The sequence below is a fragment of the Chanos chanos genome, chromosome 6 (assembly GCF_902362185.1).
Source record: "Chanos chanos chromosome 6, fChaCha1.1, whole genome shotgun sequence".
Lineage (NCBI taxonomy): Eukaryota > Metazoa > Chordata > Actinopteri > Gonorynchiformes > Chanidae > Chanos > Chanos chanos.
In genome coordinates, this window is record NC_044500.1 from 21,110,069 (window position 1) to 21,119,982 (window position 9,914).

General features: G+C 43.2%; 1 protein-coding gene across 4 annotated transcripts in view; it reads left to right on the plus strand.

Annotated features, from left to right (window-relative positions):
• Positions 1 to 7,658, plus strand: part of stard13b (StAR related lipid transfer domain containing 13b) — a 34,229-nt gene extending 26,571 nt beyond the window's left edge. For 3 of the 4 annotated variants that reach the window (XM_030776281.1, XM_030776282.1, XM_030776284.1), the window contains exons 4-14: positions 194 to 257; positions 1,404 to 2,770; positions 3,078 to 3,248; positions 3,596 to 3,755; positions 4,100 to 4,298; positions 4,472 to 4,685; positions 4,988 to 5,102; positions 5,321 to 5,542; positions 5,795 to 6,012; positions 6,100 to 6,276; positions 6,691 to 7,658. In XM_030776281.1, the coding sequence (XP_030632141.1) occupies positions 194 to 257; positions 1,404 to 2,770; positions 3,078 to 3,248; positions 3,596 to 3,755; positions 4,100 to 4,298; positions 4,472 to 4,685; positions 4,988 to 5,102; positions 5,321 to 5,542; positions 5,795 to 6,012; positions 6,100 to 6,276; positions 6,691 to 6,808 (3,025 nt within the window). In that variant the 3' untranslated portion in view covers positions 6,809 to 7,658. Of the gene's footprint in view, positions 1 to 193; positions 258 to 1,403; positions 2,771 to 3,077; positions 3,249 to 3,595; positions 3,756 to 4,099; positions 4,299 to 4,471; positions 4,688 to 4,987; positions 5,103 to 5,320; positions 5,543 to 5,794; positions 6,013 to 6,099; positions 6,277 to 6,690 lie in introns of all 4 variants that reach the window. The other variant, XM_030776283.1, reaches the window with a different exon arrangement.
• Positions 7,659 to 9,914: the final 2,256 nt, after the last annotated feature.

Genomic DNA, 9,914 nt, shown 5'->3' on the forward strand with positions numbered 1-9,914 from the left:
AGTCAGTGGCCAGAGCTGGATGCTGTATAAGAGGAAACGCTGTAGATAGGAGATTCTTGATTAGGTTAGAGACTGCTCCGCCCACAGCCATGTTAACATCTTCACGGAGGCAATGGTGAAAACCTTTTAAAATGACCAATGTGAAGTGGTTTGAGCCCATTTAATCTCTTTGTTTGCATTTGTTCCCTTTTAGACGACTCAACACGCTTAACAAGTGTGCTTCTATGAAACTAGAGGTCACCCTTCCTAAAAAGAAGGTAAGTTTACCTCACTCTCTTGACAAAAAAAGACGGTTTTTTGATCTGTTTTACTTTGGGATGCTTATGGTTTATTTTTAGATCATAGACTGTTCATTCAATGCCTTCATTTCATTGAGACTGACCTGAGCCTGAAAATGGACCAGTGGTTAGGGTCAAGACGTGAAAGGATACAGATTCTGCCCTGTTATAGAAAATGTGTGCTGAGTGTTCTTGTTTTTTTACTATGGCTGATGTGTACGTTTGTTATGCTCTGCTTAGACAATAACACAGAGCGTCCTCTTTCTGGAAGAAAAGCACTCTTCTTTTGAATGTGACAGATTTAATGTCACAGTTCTGTCCTTTCATAGCTATTGACTCTATACATGAGTGAGCAGAACTTGATACCGTATGTTATATCACCACAGTTATATCACCTGCTTACAAAGCAGGAATATACTCTGTTTAAAAATATTGTAATGAAACTGTACAGCTATATACACTGGTGGTTCCAGATTTGTGAGGATCAAAAGGAAGAACATGCTAATCCTGTCCTTTCTCAGAATGGAGAGGTGTGTTGTGATGCAGCAGGTTGATATCTGTTTCACAAGTCAACACATTTCAGTGATCTTAAATTGATGTTAGTCAGTGTTTCTATTTATTATGCTGTTGCATTGATTAAAGCTTATCTCATGACTAATGCCTACCTGCTACACGTTGAGCATCCCTAATCCGAAAATCTGAAATTCTGATTGCTCCAAAATCTGAAACTTTTTGAGTGCCAATGTGACCCCACAAGTAGAAAATTCCACACCTGACCTCACTTGCTCATGTGGGGCTCTGACGCTCTGTTGGCGCCGATTTGTTACCAACCATTGTCAACGTCAAACCTGCAGTGCATTACTCACTGTATTTTTTGCCAACGGAAAACCTGCTCAGCATGTATATGCCAATACAGTATTCCAAAATCCAAAAAAAAAAAAATCCAAAATCTGAAACACTTCTGGTTCCAAGCATTTCGGATAAGGGATACTCAACCTATAGTAATTTTCTGTCATTTTATTTATTTATGTATTCTGTCATTTTAAGTATTTTATTTGGCATTTTTTGCAAATGAGGGTAAAGCCAGAGTATTGAGTGATTGATGTATTTTTTTGTGTTCTCCAGAGCGAGGACTCGGATGAAGACGATCTCTTTGCTATCAGTGACAAATGGACCTTTGAGGCAAGCAGTCGGCGTTGGTCCAGGCTTCAGGATATTGACTGCCTCTTAGGTCAGGTTGAGTGTCAGGATCCCAGGGAGTGTTCAGCCCTGCGGACCACTCCAAGCAGTGAGAGCGTTCTGACAGACCTAAGTGAGCCCGAGGTTTCGTCTTTACACAGCGAGAGTAGCGGTGGAGGCAGTGGCGGGCTGCATGTGCACAGTGCAGAGGACTCAGACTGTTCACACCTCACCTGCTCTGACTCAGCCATGCCGGACCCCACCTCACTAACTCTGCCTCACCTCACCTCTGAACACCCCTGCTATGGCTCGCTCCCCGCTAAGCACAGCCGAAGGGGCCGGGCACGGGCCAAGGACTTCCTGCGACGTATGGAGACCCTTCGTTCCCGAGGTCGTAAAACGACCCTGGTCATCAGTGCTCCCGTCCTGCAGCAGGAGCCCCGGACTGTGAAAAGTCTTCACTGTGTGGGGATCGTGAACGGTGACGGGGTTTTACCGGAGCCCCAGTCAGCCCTCAGCCTGGTGTCCCAGTCCAGCAGTGAGGGAAGCAGCCACTCCAGCGGGAGTGCAGTCAGCACACCCAGTCTGAAGGAGCAGAGGAAGGCTTACCGCGATGACAACAAACGCAGTGGCATGTACCTGGAGGATCTGGACGTGTTTTCCAGCAGTGTGCAGGGTAAGCGTGTTGCCGAGCATAATCGCCGGAATGAGTTCCGCTCTTACGAGGACCTGGTGGTGCACATTCCCAAGGACCACAAGCCCGGAACCTTCCCCAAGGCGCTGTCCATCGAGAGTCTATCCCCTACCATGGCGCACACCCTCAACTGGCACACGGACCCCACAGGTACGACAGTCCACCATCGCCAACCTCATGCCAAAGAACATCGGCCCGTCACGCAGTGCTGCTCCAGGGGCAGCCGCATAAGCGTCTACGACAACGTCCCTGGCTCTCACCTTTACGCCAGCACTGGTGACCTCATAGACCTGGAGAAGGAAGACCTTTTCCCACACCTGGATGACATACTCCAGCATGTCAATGGACTACAGCAAATCGTGGACCACTGGTCCCAGAACGTGCTGCCCTCAGGGGAAGGGGCAGGGCAGGGAGAGACATTAGTGGAGGGAAGGGTCCAGGAGGATCTGCAATCATCCAGTCAGATCACGCTGGACTTTGAGGGCCACTCAGTGGTGGAGGGGCAGACCGTCTCTAATGACGGAGACAGGGATGGGGTATCACTTGTGGAGACGGAGTCGTCTGGTATGAGGGAGAGGAGGGACTCAGGAGTGGGGGCTTCTCTCACCAGACCAAACCGGTACAATTTAGAGTTTATAATGCATGTTTGTGTGCTGTTATGAAATTCATTCATTCTTTACATGTTTTAGCATTAACCTTTTGCCATAAGTCTTTTATCACACCTGTATAGTATTACAGAAGTAATTTTGTCACATGTATTCCCAACAGTTTTTTTGTATGTTGTTCAGTAATAAAGACTTTGCAATTAAGTAAACATATATAAACCAGGAACTTTAGGGTCATACATATTACAACACCTCAGTTTTCTGATGTACTTGTGGCTCTTGATTCTGTCTAATAGTAGGGGCCTTATATTTTGTCTTTAGGTTACGGTGGCCTAGTTTTCAGATCTCAAATCGCCTCAGTCACTCAGTGGCATCTCTCCAAATCACCAACCAATCAGCAAGCCAGCTCAGTCTGCTACAGAAGTTCTCTCTGCTGCGATTGACCGCCATCATGGAGAAGTATTCCATGTCCAACAAGCACGGGTGGACCTGGTGAGTCACCTGGTGTACTCTTGAAACACAGACCAACACGTTTCAAGCATCTTACTATGACACACACACACACACACATTTGCCCTCACTGGGACCACGTTAGTTAAATGGAAGATGTCAGAACTACCCATTGAGTGTATGTATCTTTTATGGTGTTACAAGCACTATGTAACCTTTGACGCAGGTCAAATGTAACAGTTTAACAGTTAGTGTTAAGTCTATCTATAACAGCATTTTAAAACATGATTACAGACTTGGGTTCAAACTGATTAAAGTTTGTAATATTCATCAGTTAACATGCTAGAGCCCTGAAAAGAAATTAAATTTGTTCTTTTTTTGTTTCTTAGGTCAGTGCCAAAGTTCATGAAGAGAATGAAGGTGCCGGACTATAAGGATAAGAATGTGTTTGGTGTTCCTCTGATTGTTCATGTCCAGCGAACTGGTCAGCCTTTACCTCTGGGTCTGCAGCAGGCCCTGCGCTACCTCAGGAGCCAGTGTCTCGACCAGGTTACTTTCACTTTCGCTTTCACTTACACTACACTACAGAGCAGCTACACAAAGAGCAGAACACAGTTCTGCTTCCATCGGACTGAAGGGCCTTTATTTCTACCAGCTACCAAACTTCAGCAACTGACTGAAGAGCACAGATAGTTTGAGGGATTACATCCCAATTTAGAAAAACACAGCAGCCGGCTGAGGGACTTAAAATATCACCCGTGTATTTTGTTATTCTCATTTTATTTATCAATATACTTTGGATTTATTCAGCAAAATGCTTTCAAGATATAGAAGCTAAGTTTATGTAAAAGTATGTGGTGAAGTTTTTTAAGGCCTTGCGTGTATATGTTTAGGTGGGTCTCTTCCGTAAGTCGGGCGTGAAGTCTCGTATCCAAGCCTTAAGACAGATGAATGAGAATTCCCCAGACGATGTAAGCTATGAGGAGCAGTCTGCTTATGACGTGGCTGATATGGTCAAACAGTTCTTCAGGGATCTACCAGAACCTCTACTCACCAGCAAACTGGGAGAAACCTTTCTCCATATCTACCAGTGTAAGCACACAAACACACACACACACACACACACACACACACCCATGTACAGACATGTAGATGCACTGTAAAGACATATAGAGTGTGGAGTTGCAGTTCCAAACCCACTGTAACTATATTATAACTAACACCATACTGATCTCTCTGTCTTTCTCTCTCTCTTTCTCTCTCAGATGTGCCTAAGGAGCAGCGTTTGCAGGCGGTGCAGGCTGCCATCATGCTGATGTCCGACGAGAACAGGGAGGTGCTGCAGACGCTGCTCTGCTTTCTCAGTGATGTCACTTCCTCTGTACAGGAGAACCAGATGACGCCCATGAATATTGCCGTGTGTCTGGCACCTTCTCTCTTTCACCTCAACATACTGAAGAAGGACAATCTCTCACCCAGGTGTCTTACTCCATCCTTATTTCACTCCATTTGTTTTTTATTAATTAGATTCATCACAGATTGAGTTTGTATAAAGTATTTCAGCAATAAACCTTAATGAAAATACATTTTATTTCAGCAAGACAAAGACAGACAGGATATATATGATAAATAATAAGTCAAATGAATAAATAACGTGTAACTAGATATCTGAAAAACCACAGGATTTTAATGGGTGAATAAGTTATGTTGTGTAACTAAAGATAGGATTTGACTGTGTGGATAAGATTAGTAATTGTAAGTGTGTCTGTGGTTTCCTGTAGAGCCATGCAGAAGAAGTATGCCACAGGGCGCCCTGATCAAAAGGACCTGAATGAGAACCTGGCCGCAGCCCAGGGCTTGGCACACATGATCACAGAGTGCAACCGCCTTTTTGAGGTAACACGCACACACTCTCCTTCTTTCTCTTGCTCTTTCTCTCTCTCTCTCACACACATACACACACACGCACACACACACACACACACACACACAAACCCAAATACACACACACACTATTCAATTTCAAACAGAGTTTGTGTGGTGTCTTGTATGACCTATATTAGCTATAAGAATTTTTTCTATTCCCCCTCACTCTCTCTTTCTCTCTCTCTCAGATTCCACACGAGATGGTCAGTCAGTCACGGAACTCCTATGTGGAGGCAGATCTCCACGCCCCCACCATAGAGGAGCTGTGTAAGACCCTGGAGGAGGATGATGGAACCTGCCACACACACATGGAGCTCTTACTCCAGGGTCTCCTTAAGGAGGCGCGAGACAAGGCCAAGGGCTGGGTGTCCTGCCCTAGCGCAGACAACACGGAACTTTCCTACAAGAAGGTGAGGAATCCACCTGAAATATATACCACCTGATAATATAATAAATATTCAAGTCTTAATTATATTAATCAGAAACAAATAATATGAAAGTATTTGAAGCAAATCAGTCATTAGGAGCCGACAAAGCCATTAACGCAGCCATTTAACGCAGTTTGACCAATCACAGACAGTCTTCGTGTTAACATAGGTTTTGACCAATCAGAACAGAACAAGCTATAGTGTTTGTGAGTGATGGCCTTTGCTCTTCGACAGGTGGGTGATGGGAACCCGCTGCGACTCTGGCGAGTGTCTGTGGAGGTGGAGGCTCCACCCTCTGTGGTGCTGAATCGCGTGTTGCGAGAGCGCCACCTGTGGGATGTGGATCTCCTGCAGTGGAAGGTGTGTGAGACTCTGGATAAGCAGACAGAGATTTTCCAGTATGTTCTGAACAGAATGCCCCCCCACCCCAGCCGTGACTTTGTGGTGCTCAGGTGAGTCTGGTTTACAGAGTCAGTTTTGTTTGACTGTGGTAAAATTGGGTTTGACTTCATTAATCCCTGTTTTTGGTCTTTGTACAGGTCGTGGAGAACAGACCTGCCAAGGGGCGCGTGCTCTCTCATCTCAGTGTCTATAGAACACGAGGACTATCCACCAGTAGGGGGCGTGCGGGCTGTGGTTCTGGAGTCAAGGTACTTGCTGGAGCCATGTGGTTCTGGCAAGTCAAGGCTGACCCACATCTGTAGAGTGGACCTCAAGTGAGTACAGCCATCCTGTGTTCAGGTAGACCGCATGGAAATTCATGTGGAAAATAGTGAATTCTGGCCTTACAACACACAGTGAAAAACAAAAGATTCGAAACAGTGTCATCAGATTTACTCATTATTTAATTTATTTAGCGAATAGCACCATGGTTAGTATTTGTGTGTTAGAGTAGAATAGTCATCAGTAGAGGTGGAAACATTTTCAAAAACAACTAACCAATAACCGTAAGGAATGCTCATTTTTGTTATGTGTGTGGGTTGCGTGTTGTGTGTGTGCGTATGTGTGTATGTATGTATGTGTGCATGCATGCGTGTGTGTGTGTTTGTGTGTGTGTGAGTGTGTGAGTGTGTGTGTGTGTGTATGTGGAACATAATCTCTGACCTCATCTTTCCTGTGCCCTGTGTCAGAGGGAGGACCCCAGAGTGGTACAATAAGGCCTTTGGACATCTGTGTGCCGCAGAGGCTGCCCGTATTCGCAACTCTTTCCAGCCAATCACAGCAGAGGGGCCGGAGACCAAAATATGAGCCCTGGGTACGTTTCTCTCACAGCTACAAAACTCAGTGACCCTGACTGGCCTGTCTTGAGGACGGACAGAGCACAGCACCAAGGAAACAGACAGCTCTGCTCTCTCTGACCAGTCACTGAAGCCTGGTTTATAATTCTTGCTCTCTCAATTTGCACAAATACACAAAAAAGTGAGATCTCTGTCTGGTGCTGGATCTTTATGACCCAACGGGGAATGCCAATACCGACATGCCATTACACCAACACCTCACTTTCAGTTCCTGTCTCTCAATATTACATTGAGTTTAATTATTATTATTCTTATTATAATTTGTATTGTTATTCATAATACATGTACTGATAATGTGTTTGTTCTTGTGAATAATTTTATACAATGTATAGGACATTGAAGCTCTTAATGCTTCTGGGAAGCATATAGTTATATAGGTATAAATATATAATTCATATTAAAGACAAAGCTCTATCAGTTTGGATATGTTTGTAGAGGACATACATGTGTGTCTATATCTGTGTGTGTGTGTGTGTGTGTGTGTTTGTGTATATACACACTACCTGTATATACTTTGTACATTTGAAGAGTGCTTGTGTAGAATTAGCATTTGCCAATATATAAACTGATTTCTTTTTTGCACTGATATGAGTTTGGAATCATATGGTACAGAGCGTATCTCAGTTGTAAGCTGGTTTTACTTTCGCTTTTTCTGTTATTGTTGTCTGTTTTCTCAATATTTGTTTAAGGATGGGTATAATTTTATTTTATTTTTAACCATAATGTTTTAAGAATGGGAAGATGACTTGGGTTTGACTTTCTCAGACCTGCTCTTATAGTACTGGATTACATAGAGGACAGGAATCAGAGACAAGGTTTTTTAAATAAACTATTAAAATATGTATAAATTAATCAGTACTAATGAGTGTGTTCAATTGCATCTACTTGTGCTTTTTCATTTGTTTGTTGATCTGTCTTGTCCTCTGCTCTGTTCTCTTTTTCACTCCTTTACTCTCCTGTCCTCCTCTGTCCTTATTGTCAGTGTAATCACTCACACATGTGAATGCGTGCCCTGATGTCTGAATGAACATGAAGAGGATACGTGAAGAGGTTGTGTTTGTGTGTCTGTGTGTGTGTGTGTGTGTGTGTGTGTGCTGTGGATGTGTATACCTGAGGTAGACTTTGGCTTCACATTATACTGTCTGAGTCATATGTTCTGCAAACAGGGCTCTATTTCTGTCCTGAACACTATGCTTCAGGATAGTACGTGAGTCATGTAGCACAGGTAATCACACAGAACCAGGGCTTATTAGTTAAATGGCCCAAAATGGCCATGACTTCAAGCTGAAGGGGCAATCTGGTGATCATATATTTAGCAACAACTTGATCCGGGAAGGAATCAGCTCTGGAGTGACGTTAGTCTTCTATGACACGTTAAACAACAGTTACTGCTGCAAAGACCAGATGACACTGATTGAGCAGTGGTGAACCAAAGGGAACTGAGACACAGAAAAACATTTTCGGTGCATCTTCTGTCCTGAGCATATGTGTATATATTGACAGTGTACTGAAGCCAAAGTCTTGTTCTGGAATTAATTTCTTCTGAGTATTATTTTACATAATATTTGTACAAGCCCTCTTTTTTATGTCTTCTGTGTCTCCTGAATAACGAAGAGGTTATTTATTCACGGATTGTTGACTTTCCATTAGATCATTTTGATTTGACAGAGATGCAGGCACACTGCACTACACTGTCGTCAATAAGTATGTGTTTGTCAAGCAGAACAAACAAAGTCATCCACACACTTTTCTTCTTTATTTGTAATGGATAATATGATTTAATAAGTCAATATAGTCTGCAACCTTATCGTTGTTAAGGTAACTTTCGAGATTTCTCAGTACAAACTGAAACAGACTGGCAATTGAGTGGTGACTTGTGTCATTATTAGTAGTGGTTCAGCTCTTGTCCACTAGGTGGCTGTATTTGTCTGTGGAAATGTGATCTGGAGCCATTTGTAATGTAAGCTGTTTCATATATGGCTTTTACATGGCCTGAAAATGACACTTATGAGTAAAGACACAATGTTCAGGACAAACAACTTAAAACCGACGTGTTATTGTGATATACAAATGTCAGATTCTATTTTGGTGTTTGGATCTACACTCATTGCACTATTTTTCACAATTTTCACCACCACTTTCCAGTGTCATGGCAACCAGCCATGGGACCAAACCCCATAAGTATGTGTTTGCAGACGGCCAAACAAGATGATGTCACACCACTTACAGTCAAATCACAAAGCTCTCCCCGCTGTCTCTCTTGATTGGTTTTTTTGTCTCATTGAGCTAATGTTTAATTTAATGTGTTTACAACCGTGAGTATTTGGAAATCATTGAAGACTATATCCACATGTCAACAAAACATGAGCCTCCAGTGATAAAAACCAAACGGCTTACCTGGGGAATGTCCTTCTCCAGGGAGCAGCCTCGAGAAAAGAAGCAGGGTCACAGTAAGGACAAATAATTCAGTCTGCGGGGAAGAGCTGAGGAGAAGATGCTGCTATTGAATCATTTTCCCCAGACTCAGTTTTTAAACAAGATAACCAAAATTTGTCTGGAGATTAGCAGTCAAAAGCAACCACCACCAGAACCTACTGCATAGCTCCCACATCAGCAAACACATTCTGTTAAACAGAGATGCAATATGATGGCTACAGACTCCTCTCTTGAGTTTCCTCACACACACACAATCTCATCAATATTAATGAAAAAATGAACATGATACAGGATAAATGGGATAAGATTTAAAGTCCATCTGTCCTGTGTATTTTCTTTCTTCCTTTACTACTGCATGTAGAGGCAAGGCATATTTTGTGTCCAATTTGTTGCTATTTCAGAAAACTTACATTTCTTAATTACTGGCCTGTTTCTGGTGCTAAACTGCTACACTGTGAATGGATTCTACATGTGTAGCACCTCACTGTTACACCCATGGCTGACCACAACACAGATGCCTGATACTTACACACCTCCCACATTCAGAGAGAGAGAGAAAGAGGGAGACACAGAGAGAGAGAGACAGAGAGAGAGAGAAGGAGAGAGAGAAGGAGTAATAT